Source organism: Solea senegalensis, linkage group LG20, assembly GCF_019176455.1.
Source record: "Solea senegalensis isolate Sse05_10M linkage group LG20, IFAPA_SoseM_1, whole genome shotgun sequence".
Lineage (NCBI taxonomy): Eukaryota > Metazoa > Chordata > Actinopteri > Pleuronectiformes > Soleidae > Solea > Solea senegalensis.
Window position 1 is genome coordinate 14445552 of NC_058039.1, and position 21098 is coordinate 14466649.

Genomic DNA, 21098 nt, shown 5'->3' on the forward strand with positions numbered 1-21098 from the left:
TTTGTAATTATAAAACTTCAATGGCTTTATTATTTCCAAAGAGGAATCGCATCCTTTCTGGCACGTACGGGCCACCGTAGTTCCCCAGCAAACTGAATTTTACAAAACATTCATCAGTGACCGCACATCGGCATACAATACAAAGGCCAATGCTTAATTTTCAGTACAGTAGGAGGACTCGCATGTGTGAAATGTATTTGAACAAACAGCCAGCACCAACACACACATTAGACACAGACCATTGTGGGAGAATAAAGAACGTAAAGAAATGACTCAGGATTTGCACCATTTTAAAGCCGCCTCCCCCTTGTTAAGCAAACACTCTCATTTCATGTTTGTTTGTTGTTGTTTTTACCAGGATTGAACCTGTATTTGTATCCATATGGTCTCAGATGGTAGGTCAGATAGTACAGAACATACTGCATGTCAGGAGGAAGGTAATGAAAGGAGACGGTGAAGTCCGAGCAGCAAGCTGGACCCTGGAGAGAGAGGAGGGTGCATTGGAGATTAGCAGATTAGCAGATTAGCAGGATTCAATTTCACTTGCTTTGTCATTCAAGAGTGTGTAGCTGAGTTCAAGTCTGATTCACAAACAGCAACTTTCAAAATGTGTCATGTAGATTATATGTAACCAGGAAGTGTTTCAATTTGCCTCCAGGGGGCGATCGCACTGGTTGCAGAAACGACACAATTTGAATGGAAGTCTATAGGATAACATTTTCCTCAGCACTTGTTGGTTACAAACGGTAGTCTCAGGTGTTCAGGTCAGTGTGAATTTTGAAAAGGATGGAAAATAGACGAAGAAGCACGCGGCATGCACCGTTAGCGTCGTCCAACAGGTGACGTACGGCTTTATGAGCTGCCGTTTAGTGGAGGAAGGTGATGCAGTGCCCTATAAGGTGCCCTTGCCACTTTGTTTCGTCGTGTTCTCTTCCAAACAAAAAGGGAGCCATTTTGAGGTTCCCTACTGTCCTTACATGACAGTGTCCATGAAGATGCCCGTCTCAGTGATAGAAAATGATGTCTTGTCCCTATATGTTTATACAGGTGTGTGTGTGTGTGTGAAGTGTCTTCACATCACAAAGGGTCACAGGAGACGCGTCTATAGGACGCATGTTGACAATGACTGGGTTAAATTCAGACTGATAGGTTCGTGTGTACAGCGTTGCTTACCTCTGATACAGGGTAATGATCGTACAGCAGGTACCAAGGTCGAGGTCTTGGAGGTTGTCTGACTACATAGTAGTCTGGTGGGTAAGGAAAAAATGTCTGTCTCATCTTTACGTCTCTACTGTCCCCCGTTGACACATTCATCGTCTCCATACATTGTCCCAGAGCCATGTCTTCGATGTCAGAGAAGTGGGTGCACTTGCCGGTCTCAAAACCTTTAATGAATCTTCTCAGCGCTTCCTTACTGAGGACATAACCTGCTCCTCCAGCCATGTAGCCTTGTTTGACGAAAGGGGAAAATCTCCTGCCCAGGTAATGAGGCTCCTCTGTGTCATACTTGGACAAAACATAGCGGAGATTTTCGATGACAATGAATGTGTCATCGTCTGCCTTCACAAACCAGTCTGCTTCGTCAAAGTGGTGCCGGTGGACGTACTGAAAAGCCCGAATGGTTTTCCAATAAAGGTTCTGCCTCCCCTCGCTCACGTTCAGCCCCACAGTGGGGAAGTCCGTCCCCACGGAGCTCATGAACAGCACTTTGTCACAGTGCCGGGTCCAAGTCGCTTTGACGTGCTTGGCTTTGCCTTTCAGATTCTGGGGTCCCGTCATGATCCAACATAAGATGCGCACTGACCGCAGAGGAGCAGATGGTGTGTTGTTCTTCTCATCTGCAATTACAACAAGCACAAGAGATCCAAAGTGTTGTGTGACAAAGAACCTCAGGTTCTAACCATGCATGTCACCCGTGCTCAGACCTGGTCTTAACCCTTTAACACCTGAGCCTCAAAAAGTACGTCTGGACTTTTTTTTTTTTGCTTATTTTAACCATGAAAGTGCCAGAAAATGTTTTTGCCAATTTTTCCTGAATAACTTTCTGGCAGACATTTACAATTTACTGCATGTTAAAATGATAAAAAACACTGTAGTTGTACACGAACAGTATCAAACAATGTTTGTTTGAGTCCTTGTCTCTTGACTAGACCAGGCGCTCAGTGGCTCCCAAGTAATTTGAGTTACTCACCCCCTCCCCACTCTATATTGTTGCCTATGACACATGAGCCCAGTTTCCTGATAAAGCAAAATGTATTTGTTTAGAGAACATCAAATATTTAAAAGTCCTTAGTACCCATTGTGGATGTTAGACCAGAACGGATCACCATCCTCTATACAGGATGTCAAAGCTGATTCATCAAAACTGAGCAAACACTCGAGATCACTGATGGCTGGGAATATTTACACAGAACTAACTGGCAGCAGTTGTCAATGACTTCAATGAAATGACTTCAGAATTAAAAACCCCACCTCTGCAATAATGATGGAGATATCCTTCGGTTTGTTGTTTGACATGAGCCGCCGGGTGAGTCGCGTGATAAATAGACTGTTCTGCCGAGTCGTTCACGTACAACAGGAAGCGAAGGGACAGAAATCCAACCATCAGTCCAGCGGAGAACTGGAATTGAATGGTTTTCCCTCCGCGCATGACTGACCTGTGGAACTCAACAGTTACTCTTCACACCATGTTTGGGATGTGACCTTTTCTGCTGCATAGGCATTAGGGAAGCTTTTTTTTTAGCTGGTGACATTATTATTGCTGGTTATTTTACCTGATCAAGGATGAGAAAGCTACTCTGCTTCTTTCTTTCTTTCTTTCTTTCTTTCTTTCTCTTCTACAAGAGAGTCAGAGGCCTCCTCTCTTGCACACAGGTGTTTCCTATACATCCCTGATTATAGCTCACCTATTCTGGAGGGCGGAGCTAAAACAAAAACATGCTGTTTGCCGTCCACTGTACTGAACCTGTACCGACCAATAAGACCGACATGGAATAAGAGTTTGACGAAGACAATAAACATCAGAAATCAACTAGTCGTTAGGATTTATTCCAAAAACAAACAAAACAATACTCAGAGGACAAAACTAGAGTCAATCAGGAAAACGTTTAAGCGAAACATGGCGTATATTCATGTGCATGTATACTGTATGTGGGCATATACTGACTCGCCCATCGTCCTACACTTTATCCTCCACATGAGGGCGATAGGCGGGGTCACACCCTGGACACTTTGCCAGTCCATCACAGGGCCACATGCAACAAGAGACAAGCAACCATGTGTCCAATTTACTTAATCCCTATGTTGCATGTTTTTGGACCGTGGGAGAACATGTAAACACTGAGCGGAAAGGCCCCTCTTCCAGCCCGTCATGGACCCGGGTCTTTTTGCTGACCCCTTACCTTCATTGATTAAGACAAAATACGGAAAGCTGATTCCAGTCTGTGAAGCCATTTTTTTTTTTGCCCCAAATAATTTTATTTATTGCACACAATAGTTCATAAACATTAACTGAATTATGTAAATTATAACATAACCAACAGATCAGCATGGTTTGCTTTGACAACAACGTACACTTCTAACAATGATTGTAGAGCAACACAAAGTGTAAAGCGCGAGTCATAAGACAGATAAGAAATGACCCAGGATATGCATCGTCTTAATGATCTTGATTCTTCATTGCACATTAAATAGCAGCTTCATAAAACACTCAAAATGTCATAAATCACAATTTACTGTACACAGTTGACAGTTGATTTGTGCTTGAAGAAGGATAGGAACAATGTCCACAGGTCTTCATCAATTCAATGTCCACAGTTTATTGCTCTTGCTCTTTGTTGCTCTGTAACATTCAGACAAAGCCACCGCCCTCCTCCACCTGCTAGGGTGGCTGTTGAGCAAACACTCTCATTTTACATGTTTTTTATCAGGATTGAATCTGTATTTGTATCCATATGGCCGCAGATGGTAGGTCAGATAGTACAAAACGTACTGCATGTCAGGAGAAAGGTAATGAAAGGAGATGGTGAAGTCTGAGCAGCAAGCTGGACCCTAGAGAGGGGGAGAGGGGGAGAGAGGGAGAGACGTTAAGAGAAAAATAGATGATAAAGCACGGCACACGTGAGTGGACACTGTGCGATCGACATTTGGCAACGTCCAATAGGCGCCTATAGTCTCAGGTGACATCTGTAAACGTCTGGTTTTAAAAAACAGCCTAAAGGGAAAATACAATATATGGATAATTATTGAATTGGGGGCTAGGCCCCTTATCGCCAGTGAAGGGCAATCTTAGCATACCAAGACATTTTGGACAATGCTACATATGATTGCTAAATCAACAAATCTAATTGTCACTTCAGAGAGGCCCAGAGTTTAAGTGAATTTATGTTGCATTAAGAGAATGGGGTTTATTGTTTTTTTACAAAAACTACCTTCATTGTCAATATCTATTCATTTAAAAATCCATTTGTTGGATTTAATGTGGTGTATTTTATTTTTAAACAAGAACGAACGTGTAGACCAGTGGAACTTTCTCAATGGTGTAATGACCCAAGGACCCAACTTTGAAAGATCCCCTCATCTAATGGCGTGTTTCCACCGAGTGGAACAGTTCGGTGAGGTACGTATTCTTTTTGTGTTTCCATTAGTAACAGTATCAATATAACTGGCCTCAACCGTAGTACCCTTCCCTTGGGTTACCAGAGTAAAATGGTATGGTTGGAGCTAGACCCATGACAGTCCACTGATTGGGCAACAGAAAAGTCACTCCATTGCGACCGGTGTTTCTTCCACGCCCACAGTCTATTCTCGTAAAGCTTGAGATTGTGTTGGGACAAACAGCCAGAAACCGAGCAGAAAAAAAAAGAGCTGCTGGATGTCCTCCATTGTTGTCCGTTGTGGGCACACGCCACCTACGACGCCAAGTAAAGGTACTGTTCTCAGCCGAAATGCAAGCCTGACCCGAGGGCCTTACCGTTACAAACACCGCACCGTACTGTACCAAACCGAACTCTACCATGATGGAAACACTCATGGATGGATCCTTGACTTTGACAAACACCAATTGTGTCCACAACTTGAGGTATTTACAAACCAGCATCAATAAGGACAAATGTCCAGCATAAGAATTAGCACATTTTGTGCTCTTTTCATGAAACCATCAAAGATCAATTCTGCTTACCTCTGATACAGGGTAATGATCGTACAGCAGGTACCAAGGTCGAGGTCTTGGAGGTTGTCTGACTAGATGGTATTCTGGTGGGAAAACGAAAAATGTCTGTCTCATCTTTACGTCTCTACTGTCCCCCGCTGACACATTCATCGTCTCCATACATTGTCCCATGGCCATGTCTTCGATGTCAGAGAAGTGGGTGCACTTGCCGGTCTCAAAACCTTTAATGAATCTTCTCAGCGCTTCCTTACTGAGGACATAACCTGCTCCTCCAGCCATGTAGCCTTGTTTGACGAAAGGGGAAAATCTTCTGCCCAGGTAATGAGGCTCCTCTGTGTCATACTTGGACAAAACATAGCGGAGATTTTCGATGACAATGAATGTGTCATCGTCTGCCTTCACAAACCAGTCTGCTTCGTCAAAGTGGTGCCGGTGGACGTACTGAAAAGCCCGAATGGTTTTCCAATAAAGGTTCTGCCTCCCCTCGCTCACGTTCAGCCCCACAGTGGGGAAGTCCGTCTCCACGGAGCTCATGAACAGCACTTTGTCACAGTGCCGGGTCCAAGTCGCTTTGACGTGCTTGGCTTTGCCTTTCAGATTCTGGGGTCCCGTCATGATCCAACATAAGATGCGCACTGACCGCAGAGGAGCGGATGGTGTGTTGTTCTTCTCATCTGCAATTATAACAAGCACAAGAGATCCAAAGTGTTGTGTGACAAAGAACCTCAGGTTACAGAGTATGACTCAATACTGAATCCTAGAAACCACAAATGTCACAAATGTATGCAGCTCATGGAAAAACCAGGAACAAGTCGCCCAAGGGGCATGAAAATATTTGAAGATGTGGCCATTTGAGGGTTAAGGTTAGGGTTAGCCAAGAGACAGTATCATCACATTTACATAGTCCAGCCCCTCTTGGTCTAGCTCTAAGTGACATCTGATATCTGTTAGTTTACCACGCATAACCAGGCTCCTCATTCCGCCCTTCCACGTGCAATATACTGTACATTTACATAAGTGCAATATACACATACAATTTACAAATTAATATCTTTATATATTGTACATTTTTTGGTAAAGCATGTTTATTATTTATTGTCTTTGTAAATGTCCCCACTGCGGGACGAATAAAGGACTTTCTTATCTTATCTTATCTTACCTTATCTTAAAAACTGAGTGTTGTAATGCTTCATCATGGGATTAATGTTTTTGCTTTATGACACACATTGACGAGCAGAGCCAGGAATTTAACCCAAACCTTCCAGTTGAACAACAACTCGCCCTACCTCTGAGCCACCATGGCTCGATCCTAACTCCTCACTTTTGTAATAGTTTTACTTCTAAAACTGAAGTACATTTTATATCAGAAAATTACTTTCAATACTTAAGTATAGTAAATGTCGTTAACTTTAAGTAATATTACAAACTGAAGTGTCTCTAAAATCATTCAGAATGAGGATCAAAAATATTTCAATCATGTGGTCACATAGTTGCTCCATGCCAGATTAACAACAAAACAAGAGCTTTTCCCCAGAGTGATCTGAAACAGTGTTTTTAAAGTACTGTGACAACTTAAACTTGAACAAACTTGACTTTACGGTTCATCTGCTACATCTCTAATATTGACTATGTCGTGTGCTGCTGACGTCTTCTAATCTCCTGAAAGAGATTTCGATCTCAGTGGTTATAAAAATGAATATATACACACAATTACTTTAGTTAGAAAGTATCAAATATTACAAAAATGATATGTCATTGTATGCATATAATGAATGAAAAATAAGTCAAATATTGTTGCCTATGTCATATGTGCCCAGTTTCTAAAATGGATGCGAGAACGTTAATTATTCACATCACAGGTAGACCAGAACAGCTCAACTCTTTGAGCAGTTTTGAGTGTTTTATGATTCCATTCGATTCAACTCTATTGTCATTGTGCAGAATAAAAAGACAAATGAAATGCAGTTTGCGTCTAACCAGAAGTGTAATATAAATCAAATATAAATAGGTAGCTGTCAGTATTTACACAGAATTTACTCTTGGCAGCTTTTAATCAAATAGGATAAGAAAAAAAATCCTTACCTGTGTGATATACTTCTCCTTTGACATGCGGCTCCAGGTGACTCAGATACTGAATGGACTGCTTTGTCGAGCCACCCGTGTACAACAGCAGGTGAAGGGACAGAAATCCGACTATCAGTCCAGTGGCAAAGTAAAAATTAAAGGTTTTCCCCAAACGCATGGTTGACCTGTGGAAGTCAACAGTTAACTCTTTTGCATCACAAGTTAAATGTGACCTCGGTGCAAGAGGAAAGCTTCTTTTTAAGCCGATGACTTCATAAGTGCTGTTTTTTTGTTTGTTTTTACCTGATCAAGGATGAGAGGAGCTACTTCTTCTTCTTTCTTCAAAGTCTCCTCTCTTTCAAACAGGTGTTTCCTATAACTGGCACTAGTAGGCTGGAACTACAACGAGCACACCTTATATCTCATGTGTTGTTTGCCATCCCCTATGCACTCCACTGTACTCTCTCCTGAGTTTGCATGTTTATATGATATACAAATATAATATACAAATATAAAAAAAAACACAAAACAGATCATATGCATGTCATTTATTAACGTTAAACAAATGTAAAATGTGTCCAGATTGTGTTATAAATTAAAACAGTGATAAAATAGCTCTGGCTCAACTGTTCATAAATAAGCTTCAATTAATAGGGTTACTGCAGTCCCAGGTCAAAGCCTTGCATGAGCAGATTTGCCAAAAAGGTGGGAAAGCTACATTTACACATTGGCGTGACACCAAGTTCACACACAAACACGTTCAAATACAGGTCTGTTTGAGTCTTATTAACACGGAACATATTTGGTTCATGTAATGTTTCAGTCTCCTTACTTAGAAAGAGCAGCAGCATTTAAAGCAGGTAACACATAAAACACAGTGCAGGGTCAGATGATTGTAGATGATAAGACTTGTGATGACTCCGCTGCTCTCCGGTCTCTCCGCTTCCCCTGGTGCGTCACAGTGACAGTGTTTGAGAAGTGCTCTGCTCACATTACTGTGCTGAACCTCCTTCTCCTCCACATGCAGTGGTGTGTGTGTGTGTGTGTGTGTGCGTGTGTTGCACAACTAGTTGTATCGAGACCATGATTGCCACACCTGTTTTGTTCAGTTAGGTTTCCTTTTGAGTTGAGTTTTGTTCAGTTAGGGTTTCATAGAGATCCGGTGATGGCACCTGTCACTGCACTAAAATGAGTAGCCGCGGTTTCTCAAACTGGGGTACGTTTCCCACCAGCGGAATGCAAGCTTCCTTCTGGTGGTACTCAGAAATCAGAAATACTGTTCTACTGTATACACCGTGGTATGTGACCCTCTTGCAACCATCATGAAATTCAGGCCGTGTGTATTTATTTTGATTCAATGACTGTAGAATTGTAGAAAATAGATCTTAGTGCTGCACTTGACACCATTGATCATAATATTCTACTGCAGAGGTTGAAGCAGAGCTGGTTTAAATCCTTACCTGATAGATAGTTTGTTCAAGTTAATGAAAAAGCCTCACTACAAACAAAAGATAACTGTGGAGTTCCACAAGGCTCAGTGCTTGGGCCTATACTTTTTACCTTATATATACTTCCACAAGGGAACATTATTAGATAGCACAACATACACTTTCATTGTTATGCAGATGACACAATGTCAATGAGGCCCGATGAAATAAATCAGGTTATTCAACTCCAGGAATGTCTCAGAGACATTAAGTCCTGGATGACCTGTAACTTTCTACTTTTAAACTTTTATACTCGGCCCTAAACACCTCAGAGAAAAACTTTCTGATCACATTGTCACTTTAGATGACATCACCATGGCTTCCAGTTCCACTGTGAGGAACCTTGGAGTTACTTTTGACCAGGAAATGTCATTTGATTCACACATAAAACTAATTTCCAGAACAGCCTTCTTCCACCTGCGGAACATTATGACAATTAGAAACATTCTGTCTTTACAGAATGCTGAAAAACTAGTTCATGCTTTTGTTACATCTAGATTAGATTACTGTAACTCTTTATTATCAGGATGTTCCAACAAGTCTGTTAGAACCCCTCAGTTCATTCAAAATGCTGCAGCACAAGTTCTGACAGGAACTAGAAAGAGAGACCATATAACTCCAGTGTTAGCTTCTCTACACTGGCTCCCCGTACAGTTTAGAATTCAATTTAAAATCATCCTCACGAACAAAGCACTTGGTCAGGCCCCTTCATACCTGAAAGACCTAGTCTTACCTTATCACCCTAACAGATCACTTAGGTCCCAAAATACAGGTTTACTTGTGGTTCCCAGAGTCTGTAAGAGTAGAATGGGAGGCAGAGCCTTTAGTTACCAGGCTCCTCTCCTGTGGAACCAGCTCCCAATGACAGTTCGGGTGGCGGACCCTCTCTCTGTATTTAAAGTTAGACTTAAAACTTTCCTTTTTGATAAAGCTTATAGTTAGAACTGGTTCAGGGAAACCTGGACCATCTCTTAGTTATGCTGCTATAGAACTAAACTGCTGGGGGAATTTCCTGTGGTGCATTCACTCTCTCACACTCAGGGTACGAATATGACTTTTTATATGTCATTACCTTTGTTCTTTCTCTCCCTAGTTTGTGTCTTTTCTTCCTTTCCTCTCTCTCTCTCTCTCCGTATCCTCATCTTGCAGGTTGCAGGATCCAGATCCAGTTTTCGAGGCTATTACTATCATACATATCATCAACATTATTGTTATGCTATAATTAATAATTGCTATAAACATGTCATCATTGACTGTATAAACTTGTAACTTAATATAGTTGTTTGGTATCTGCTCCTGGTCTCTCTCTCTCTTCTGTCTCTACCTCATCTCCATCTTGTCCTTTCTCTCCCCCCTTTCTGTCCCCCATTTTCCTTTCACCCCAGATGGCTGCACATCTCTGCGCCTGGTTGTCAGAGATTTCTTCCTGTTAAGAGGGAGTATATTCTCTCCACTGGTGCCTAGTGTTTGCTCATTGTGTGAACTGTTGGGTTTCTCTGCTCTCCTTGATGTTGTCTATGTACAGTGCCTTGGGATAATGTATGTTATGATTTGGCGCTATACAAATAAAATTGAATTATACTGATTAAATACCAGGCAACATTTAATAATAACTGACAAGATGTCATTTGCGGCTGTTACTGAAGTGACCTGTGAAGCCACACGTGACACTTTAGAGGACATCACCTCTATATATAAAGAAGATGATCGTGGACTTCAGGAGGAGCAGACATCCCCCCCATTCTCCCCTGCCCATCGGAGGAACAGCGGTGGAAGTGGTCTCCAGCTTCAGGTACCTGGGCGTGCATCTCAAGGACGACCTCAACTGGAGCAGCAACACTTCCAGCCTGGTCCGGAAGGCACACCAGCGCCTCTACTTCCTCAGGAGGCTGAGACGCGCTGGACTAGGAAGGTCAGCCCTTATCACCTTCTACAGATGTGTAGTGGAGAGTGTCCTGTGCTCCTGCATCACTGTGTGGCACGGCAGCTGCTCTGCAGCAGAGAAGAAGGCTCTGCAGAGAGTGGTGAAAGCTGCACAGAGAACCGTGGGCAGCAGCCTCCCCACCATCACGGACATCTTCACCTCCAGATGCAGGAAAAGGGCCACCTGCATCATGAGAGATCCCACTCACCCAGCACACACACTGTTCACCCCCCTCCCCTCAGGCAGGAGACTACGGAGCATCAAGAGCAGGACTACGAGACTTAGGAACAGCTTCTACCCTGGAGCTGTCAGACTCCTGAAGTCTCTTTAGCCCCCATAGCCTTGCTGCCCCCACCCCCCCACGGACTGTACTTTGCACATGCCCCCAGTACCGTACACCACCCTTGCACAAAATTCTTTTGCACAGCACCTTACCTCCAGAGGTTTAAACTTTGAAACTTTTTTAATTTATATTTTGTTAAGTTAAACTGTTGGTTCTTCTTTATTATTCTTCTTATTCTTCTTCTTTATTATTCTTCTTATCGTTGGGCCGACCGGATTCTGGAGAGACTGATTTTCGTTCTGACCTCATGTCTAATGTGTGTTGGTATGACAATAAAGAAATCTTGAATCTTGAATCTTGTGGATGAGAGAGAGAAAACGATTTTGCACGCAAACTTGGCTCCCCCTACTGGCTCAGTCAGAGCTCTACTGTACACCACTGCTGTGCCTGAAAAATATACCTTTGAGTCTCCTTTCTGTTAGTCCTGCATAAAGTACCTTAAAAGGGAAAGTATCTTACCAGAAAATTACTTTTTTATATAATATTACTTGAGGAAAAGTACTTAAATTATTATTATGACATTTATATATACACTTTAAAGGACAGGATGACAATAATATTCTGCATATAACAATTACATTTCTTAGCATCAACAAACGTTTTATGCAGCAAATAATAGGGTGAATAATAAAAATGTCCATGTCCAGGACTGTGAAGACGATAATACATGTTTGAAAGAAACAGTCTTGATGACAAGTAAAATTTTCATATAATAAGAATTTAAAAAACAATGATATCGCCAATGTTATAAGATGTACTTAGGTTTTAGCAGTGAAAGTATTAAAAGTGAGGAGTTGGGATTGAGCCATGGTGGATCAGTGGTAGGGGCGTTTTTCAACTGGACAGCTGTGGGTTAAATTCCTGTAGCTCTGCAGGCTTATTTGTGCCCTTGAGCATAGACACTTAACCCCATGTTGCTGCATGTGAATGGGTGAAAACTGTAGTGTTAAGCAGCTCATCAAGATTAAAAAAGCACTATTTAGATATAGACCACTGCCAACTCTTCTTCTTCTCTTCCTTAATGAGCTGATTCTTAATTCTTAAATCCCGCAGACATACTCCTCCGGTACAGGAGGTGGCGGTAATGCGCTTATGTTGCTTCTCTGGGGGAGAAGAGCAACTTCCGGTGTAAACATTACGAACATGTGTTAAATAACTCTCCTCTCCTCGTCACTTATGTCCTGTCTGTCGCTCCTTTTTCGGTTAATATTTAAGTCGTCTTGATTATTGGTGTTACCCCATGGCGGTTTCGACTCATGTCTCCAAAGTCCGCTCTTTGTACAAGAGGATTCTGGTCCTGCACCGGTTCCTGCCGCTAGATTTAAGGGCCCTCGGCGACCAGTACGTGAAAGACGAGTTCAGAAGACATAAAGGAGCGTCGTCCGAGGAGGCGAGGAGCTTCATGACAGAGTGGGAGGTAATGAAGAAAACAAAAAAATCTCATTGACATTGGTCACAGTGCCCAGCTAACAACGTTCTGGGAACGTTATCTTTTAGTTGCCCTTGACTGTGCTATGGTTGCTACGAAAAAAATCCCCAACATTAGCCTTTTGGTTGCATATTCAGTTATTCTCCCTATCCTTCAGTCAACCTTCTCTTAACATTACTTTTGTCATTACCTTCATTCAACCTTTATAGTGCGTTCCCTTTTGATACAACCTTTATAGAACGTTTTATTTTGGTTCTCCTAACATTGCTTTTGTCATGTTCTTTATTCAACCTTTATAGAACGTTATATTTTGGTTCACCTAACATTACTTTTGTCATGTTCTTTATTCAACCTTTATAGAACGTTCTATTTTGGTTCTCCTAACATTGCTTTTGTCATGTCCTTTATTCAACCTTTATAGAACGTTCTATTTTGGTTCTCCTAACATTACTTTTGTCATGTCCTTTATTCAACCTTTATAGAACGTTCTCCTCTGGTTCCCAGTATATTACTTTTGTCATAACCTTTATAGAACGTTCCCCTAACATTACTTCTGTCATAGCTTTCATGGAACATTTTCTTTCGGTTGCATTCATGTTCTCCAAACATTACTTTTGTCACAACATTTAGGGAACCTTTGTAGAACATTGTAGTTTGTTAGCATTAACATACTACAGCGTGTGGTACATATTCTGCTCATTTTATTATTTTAAACTGTCTGCACATTAGGACTCATACTTGCAAACTTGAAAGGGTTTGAATTTAATATAACATTTAATTTAAGATTACTTTATAAGATAAGGAAGAAAAGCAACCGACACATGTGAAATGAAGTTGGACTACAGCTTTATTTGTCATTTTCACAATACAAATAAACTCAAAAGTGCACACCATCTTTCGAAGACTGTACAACATGCACTTTGCCAGCAGATGTCACCCACGTGCTCAATGAATGAAGCTTCAAGGAGTGAACCGGTGCAACGGTCCAAAAGGGTTCAGAGCTTCATGAAGCACCATTTGGCCGTGAAGCCCCAGCTGATGTCATCACAGTCCATGAGGATTCAGAGCTTGAGGGTTTAGGGATGGCACTGGGCCTGGGTCAGTAAAACTTAGTAAACCCTTTTCAAAAATACAAATTTGCCAGTGTGCTGTTTAATAGGAGGACATGACAGTCGGTGCAACAGGGCAAGATGGAGGCAGATGATCTGCTGTGGCGACCCCTAGAAAGATAAGTCGTAAAAAGATGACGATATACACAGTGCTTTATCCAACGATTGACTGTCAGTACTTGAAGATATTTTTCACCTCTGTCATTTTGACATGAAATAATGGGTAAACACAGGTGTCACTAATGACTTTAACAACCGCTATAGAGCAGTCTCATCATCAGTGTGATCAGGAACACCTGTGTTAACCAGTTTATTCCTGATATAATCAACATCTGCTCCTATCGTCAATACATTCAAACTTTTGCCAGGCCTGACACCAAGTGATTTTTGAATTATTTATTTCATAGTTGCAGACCAACTTTCCCAATTAGGAATACATTTTAAAAGAGTTTTGCTTGAGTTGTGGCACACTCTGGTTCAAGTAAGGTGGTAATCTGAGTTGGACTGGCTTGATACCACTTTTCCATGTCCAGTACTGATATCAAAAATCTTGATTATCTATTGATACTGACATTAATCTCACTCACTCTTCTACCACTTTATCCTCCACGTGAGGGTCGCCGGGGGGGCCCTGGTGCCAATCTCAGCTGACAGAGTGAAAGGCGGGGAACACCCTGGACAAGACACTAGTCCATCACAGGGCCACATAAAGACAAAAAACCACCCACCCTCACAACATTAGCAGGGATTAATGGGAGGGTTGCATCAGGAAGGGCGTCCGGCATAAAAAAAATCTCAGCTAAATCAAATCATGTGGATCACTGAAAAAGCAGGTGATCCACTGTGGCGACCCCTAGAGAGAAGTCAAAATAAAAGGTACACTTCATGCTTTGACACTGACTTTAGTACTCCAGTACATCAATATACCATAACTCTGAACTTAACTCAGTATTTAAAACTTTCCAGCTTCTACATTCTAAATATATTTTCTTAAAGCATGCTTAGTTGTGTGTGATGTCATCTGATCCTTTTATCTTAGTTCTTCTGTGGGGTGTAACAGCAGCTTGCATCCATGATGTTGCATTATAGACAATTCCGACACGACACGACACAAAGTTTGTCATCTTCTTTTTCTTCTCATCCCGACTTACTTTGCTAAGATTTTCTAGAAAGCGATATGATGGCTAAAACAAATCCGCCTCCAGACGGGACACAGAGGCAGACTAGACTGTTCCTCGCCAAAGCAGTCTTCCATGTCTTTCAGAGTACTAGTGCAGTCGGGGAACTCTCTTACCAGGATACAGCCATCCACATCTCCCGTCTGGTGGCCGAAACAATGAAAGTACTCACTGTTGAGGGACATGTTCCGCACATCGACAAGGCCAAGTCCTTGGCTGATAATGTCGTTAAAGAGCTTCAGGGGAAGTATGGCAAGATGTTTAAGTACATGCTGCTTGAGCAGGACCCAGGTGTGGAGGCTGTCATCGTTCTCTGCCTACGGACACACGCTGCAAAGCTGTTTATGAATTCCCCCATCTCCAAACAACTTTTGATAGCCATCTCCACATGCTTAGTGTTGATCACAGGCCCGTTCCTATTACTTTGAACCTGTTTGTTTCTGCAGTCAGAGTCAGAAAAGGGGGAGGTGCTCAAATAGACCTCACAACAGCAAGTATATTGTTAGCCTGTGAAAAAAGGACACTTAAAACTATTTAAATTGTCAGTAGTTGTTCTTTCCTGTGGTGTTTTTTTTGTTTTTTTTACATCTGCATCACCCATGCATATATTTTGATGTCACAAAAGCACCAGGAACAAGTTGAAGGAAGAAGAAAACAACTCAATTGGATCTCAATGACAATGTTCCGCTAGTTACCGTAATTTCCGGACTATAAGGCGCACCTGAATATAAGCCGCACCAGCTAAATTTGGGGGAAATACAGATTGTTCCATATATAAGTCGCACACAACTATAAGTCGCAGGTGTTTTAAAGTGAAATTACCGTATATAAGGGTTCCTGCTACCACGGAGGGGATTGTCGGGACAGAGATGACTGTTTGGGAACACAAAGTGTCCCATTTATTAACATTTGAGAAACGCAATAAATCTTTCAATCAAACTTTCACATTTTTGACATGACAAACAGCGTTCGTGCAGAGCACAAATAATACAACGGTGCGCTCCCAGCGCACATCCTGCAGTCATAGTACCGTAGTAGTGCAGTATAACAAAAAAACTAAGCTTACAGCGCTTGACGAGGCAATAACGTTAAATGGCTAAATTTAATTTGTTTTTAAAAGTGCTTGCCTGTAACACGGCAGTAAAGGTGCAGTAACACGGCTGCTTAACAAAATAACCAGCATCTTTTCCGAAAAGTGCCAACACAGCAGTAAAGGTGCAGTAACGCGGCCGTTTACTGTATCAAAATAACCAGCCTACTATACCAGAAAAGTCATTAATCCTTGTGTCATCGTCTTCCTCCTGTGTACTGAAACCACCAAAGTCCTCTTCGTCAGTGTCGGAATCGAAGAGCCTCCGAACGGCTTCGTCAGCCGTTGCGCCGTCCTCTTCATCATCATCATCACGCAGCAGTCCAGCTTTTCCAAACCCGTTGGTGACCGTTAGCTGTAAAAATCCATAGATAAGCGTAAAAATTTCATAGATAAGTGAAAAAAGTAGCGGTTTATAGTCCGGAAATTACGCTACCCCTCTTATACTTGATCTTTTAATTGTAAATAAATATGTAGCATTGTCCCAAGTTGTTAAAAGTAAGTCTGCTACTAGGGCTGGGTATCGAACTTCAGTTCCTTTGTGGTGTCAACCAAACTTTCTCTTTTGATACGTAGCATTTCTGCAGCATTCAGTTTGACCAAGACCTAATGGTGCTCGTGATCGGTCTTGATGTGTGCAGGAAGTTAGAAATAGCATGTAGAAGCCACTGAGCGTGTGTGTCAGAGATATTCTCTTATTAAATGAGCATTGACTTTGGCTTCAGTGATCTACATATTTGATTTGGCAGATGTTTTTTGGAGCCGGATGCCCTTCCTGCTGCAGCCCTGGCATTTGTCCGGGCTTGGGACTGGCACGATGTGGCTGGGGGTTAATTAGAGTGTATGGTATCAAAATTTATCAATTGTAGGTTCTACTGCAATGGAATGTGAAGAAATGCACAAAGAAAATGTTTAAATTTCACAACTGTATTTTTGCAGCACAGGATAGCCCTCGTCCACCATTTTAGGTCAAAATGCACGTTTGATATATTGTGGGGGGGCCGAATTTCACTGCAAACGAATAGGAATAAGAAGGTAATTCTGATGAATACGAATAACTGCTTTGATCTTTAATCTCAGCAGGTACAAAATATAGCCTGAAAATCCATCCATCCATTCATCTTCTACCGCTTTATCCTCCACAAAGGGCCAATCTCAGCTGACGTAGGGTGATCAGCGGGGTAGATCCTGGACAGGTCGTAGCCTGAAAATGTCAGACATTTACATTTATGCCCTATTGGAGAAACGGTACACTTGCAACTTGTTCTGTAGATACTAAAATAATGTAGATGTGTATCACATTTTTTTCATTTCACACTATTGGGGAAATCCAGTGTTTTCCAGTCCAATGAAACGCTTCTGGGGGGAGGGTAAATCACCCATTTGCAGGTAATTTGTATAATGAAGTAGATGGTGATTGCAGCTGAAATCCTGAGAGGAGTCTTTGCTGTCATTGCAGTGGCTATGAAGCCACCAGCGGAGGGAGGGAGAGTGCAGTCTTTTTCATTACATGTCATTATGCCACACTAAATGGACTATGCATGGTTATCAAACCCAGAGTCCATCTGAGTCCCAACTAGGATACGGGTGGCTCCTGTCACCGCTTTGGCTGGATTTCAAATGAAAGCATTTTGAAGGAAACTCATTTTGGCCAAAACAACAGAGATGTTTCATGTCCAGATTAGGTTGTTAAAGTGCAGGGGAGAGACAAACAATAAGCTCTGTCTGTCTGCTTCTGTGTCATCTGGCCAAAGATAAAACTGGGTATGAAAACCACCTTTAGTGATTAGCTGATTTCATCGACTAATCTTGACAGAAACTGAAGTTATTTTTTTGCTTCTGTAGAATACGAAGGTATAACATTTAAAAACTACTACAACAGTGATGTTGCATATTCATTAGCTCCATGGGAATGCCCTTGAAGTAAGGACAAATGTATACAGAGTGTAAATCAATCTAATGTGGACTCAGCCATAATTAGCTTCTGTATATTCTTTTGTATAAGTTTCAACCAAAACTGCAGCACCAGATCCTATACAGTCTACAAACTATACATTTGAGCATTTCGTTTTGGTGACTGAGCTCATTTCCATGAGCCACCATTTAATCCGTATGACATTGCTGCTCTGGTCATTGTGTTCTTGTTATTATTATTATCATTATTATTATTACTACTACTATTATGCTTTTCCCATTTGGATGACATATAGAAGTAACTCAGCAGTAGTATAATTCCATATCACATATCATTGGCTGCCAGCCATTTTCAGAGCAGTGGTCGAATTATCAGTGGCAGCCAATGAGTTAAGCAGCACCAGAACCATTAATGGTATTGGTATTAAAATCCTAAGAGACAATTTAAAGGCTAGAAAAAGACTATCTTTTTCTAGCCTTTATTTTACTCTTTTCCAGCACACGTACATTAATTTATTTGCCACAATATTAACACTAATCAGTATGTTTTTGTTTATACATATATATATTTATATATAATGGTTAAAAGTTTTCAGAGCGAGGAGAGCAAACACGCCGATTACAGACTCATCTCTACGATTCACACTCGTTAAAAACACAATTTTGTTCTTGCATACGGTCATAATGTCAGTGTCTATTTTAATTAAAGGCACAGAAGCCCGGATCCAATTATATGGTCACAAGAGATGCATCCAGGCTGCATCTTAACTCCAGGTGTGAACAGTCGTGATGTGATTATACATTAGGAGGTTCAGTTTGGTCAAGTCAGGTTTATGTAATCCAGATAGATGTGGATCCACTGCTTTGTATATCAGAACGTGGAGGTGGACGTCTTGACATTCAAGGAATTACTTTCATTTGCTCCAATTATGGTGGAAACTGGACCTCTTTTTATTTAATCTTTACAAATAAGCCTGCTTCCAATTTTAGAAGTCTGAGACATTATTAGAGCTGCAAAGGTAGTCCTTTTAATCGATTACTAAATTAAAGTCGTTAGCTATTTGGAGGACTGTTTCTTTAAACAAACTTTGTGAATTTTTTTCTGGTTTTCTTTGCTCCATATAACAAAGAAATCATTCAAACTGAATCATTTTGGTTTGTGGACAAAACAAGATAACATTGTTATTTCCAAGTTTGGTAAACACTGATCAACATTTTCAGACCAAACCGATAGATGAACTAATTGTGAAAACAGCCGTAGGTGTTATTAATTATTAAATTTGATCATAATTGTATTCAGTTTTTCTCTTCCTCATTAAAGACGGCCTAAACTACATAAAAACATGGAAGGAGTTTCAAAAAACAACTCTCCACGGCGCCTTGTGTGTGAATCTGAATCTAGAATTAATTATGTCTGGAAAACTGGACCTGAATAATTATGCTATTTAGCTTTTGGCCCCATAGGCTCTGCACAAATCCGTTATTGTTGAAGTTATGAATCCACACACACCTTTTATTCACTTATGTGTTTCTAAGCAAGTACAAGTAAAACACAGGCAAACAAACTGGAGTATTCCTTTGATTTGTAACCTCCTACTTTATAGAGGATGTTTCCTTCTTGGCAAATGTTCACTGTAATTACATTATGTGCAGGAAAAAGCCTCTTGGATAAATGACTTGTTAGTGCTCAGAGTAGGAGCGGTCCAAAAACTCAAGATGCTTGGTGACTGGGAAAACACCAGACGCCGACTGGATGGAGGGAAGAGTAATGTATTTAAGTGCCTTTGGAGACGCTCAGGTTTTGACTCATCACATATGAGCCGAAATTTAGCCGTCAGTGTGTTGTGGCAGAACATGTCAATTTAATTTTTGTAATTTGCAAAAGACAACTTTCTCAACTCTCTGACATAATGTGTATTTTATACGTCTAAAAGTAAATTCAAGTACAGTTGAACATTTAGAGAGGTTTAATGGAATGCTATGCATTGTTCAAAGTCCATCCATCTGTCACAGATCTGTAAAACTGTCAACTGCAACAATGCACCACAAAAACACCCTGTGGACCAAAAACGTGATGAGTTTTACTGAGGTCATTGAATGCATCCTGTTAGCTACTTGCCTTCACAGCTCAACACGCATTCATTCACTGGTATTTAGGGCTACAGCGATTAATCCATGACTAAATTAATCGTCAAATATTTTGATAAGCTTTGTTTTTTTTCAATTAAATCAAGCCGTCTGATTTTTCAGCTTCTTAAACTGGATTTGTTTCTGGTTTCTTCGCTCCATATAAACAAAGATATATTTAATAACAGTAACACAAAATAACAGAAAAATCGACGATGAATAGTTGCAGCCCCTTGTTTTCTTGGAGTGGACAAATGCCCTCTGACAAAATGATGTTGTGTAAAGTTTGGCCGGAACACCAACACTCATTTTTCTCTCTCATGACGACTGCCGTGAATTTAGTTTGAGGTAAACATCTGAATGAGGTGGACCTCTTGACATTCAAGGAATTACTTTCATTTGCTCAAATTCATTTAGGTAATAAACATTTTGGTGAAAACTGGACCTCTGCTAACTGCTGCCACTATTTCTGTCTTTGTCCCCACTGCAGCAATACAAGGACACCCTGCAGACCCAGGTTCTGGAGTCAGCAGGGGAGAGACTCGGCTCAATTAAGTTTGGGGCCAACCTGTCAGATGTGAGTCTCAAGGACTTCCAGCAGGAACAGATCGGACAACTGTACGAACTCATGCTGGAGTCGACCAAACCCAACAGACAGTTTGACATCCAGGAGGACGGCAAGTGAAAAAAGGGAAACGGATGGTGCTGGGGACTCAATCCGCTAACAGCAGACTCTTTTAGGTCTTTTGAGAATATTTGACGATATTAAAATGCTGTGTAATATCATTGTGTTCCTGTGCTTGTCTCTTTTACTGTGACAATAAAACGAGGTTAGCATGCTCCCCCGCAGGTGCATTAAGGCGACACTAATTAGTTTTTTTTGTCAAGATCTTTTTTTTGGGGGGTTGGCACAAAAGTGGGCTTGTGTTTGTGAAGGAAAGGCGCCGAGATGTTTCTCTTATGCAGATGCTGTGGAAACGTGTGTGGTTGGAAGCCACGCAGACACAAAGGCCGCAAGCTGTGTGCTGAGGGGGAGAGATGAGTGTTGGAGCTGTTACAATGTTACAAAAGTCAACTCCTGGTTGTTGATGTGCCATTTCCCTCCCACAGTTTTCAGACGCCACGTTGATTTCTGTGGGAATGAACAGTAATCACTCCGGCGCCGTAGAAATGCACCGAGCGTGATCTTCTGTTTCAAACAAAAATGTGGCTGCTTTTGAAAGCCGGCCTCCTACTGACTTCTCAGTGCCTGCTCTGTAATTT

At 41.3% G+C, this 21098-nt stretch overlaps 2 protein-coding genes across 4 annotated transcripts; one reads left to right on the forward strand and one right to left on the reverse strand.

The window, feature by feature from the left end:
* Positions 1-42: 42 nt before the first annotated feature.
* On the reverse strand, positions 43-7635 carry si:dkey-202e17.1 (uncharacterized protein LOC555344 homolog). 3 transcript variants are annotated; one of them, XM_044052950.1, is made up of 4 exons: positions 2775-2789; positions 2473-2657; positions 1174-1838; positions 43-479 (listed from the first exon to the last, which is right to left on the reverse strand). In XM_044052950.1, the coding sequence occupies exons 2-4, from the start codon at positions 2648-2650 to the stop codon at positions 330-332; spliced, it is 993 nt and encodes a 330-aa protein (XP_043908885.1). In that variant the 5' UTR covers positions 2651-2657; positions 2775-2789; the 3' UTR covers positions 43-329. The 3 variants fall into 3 exon arrangements, with proteins under 3 accessions (XP_043908885.1, XP_043908887.1, XP_043908888.1); XM_044052953.1 differs by lacking the exons at positions 43-479; positions 1174-1838; positions 2473-2657; positions 2775-2789 and adding exons at positions 3287-4050; positions 5180-5844; positions 7253-7419; positions 7538-7635; XM_044052952.1 differs by lacking the exons at positions 2473-2657; positions 2775-2789 and adding an exon at positions 7253-7531 and having other exon boundaries at positions 50-479.
* A 4468-nt stretch (positions 7636-12103) lies between these two features.
* sdhaf3 (succinate dehydrogenase complex assembly factor 3) lies at positions 12104-20621 on the forward strand. The gene is made up of 2 exons (XM_044052026.1): positions 12104-12405; positions 20326-20621. The coding sequence occupies exons 1-2, from the start codon at positions 12229-12231 to the stop codon at positions 20518-20520; spliced, it is 372 nt and encodes a 123-aa protein (XP_043907961.1). The 5' UTR covers positions 12104-12228; the 3' UTR covers positions 20521-20621.
* The last annotated feature ends 477 nt before the right edge of the window (positions 20622-21098 follow it).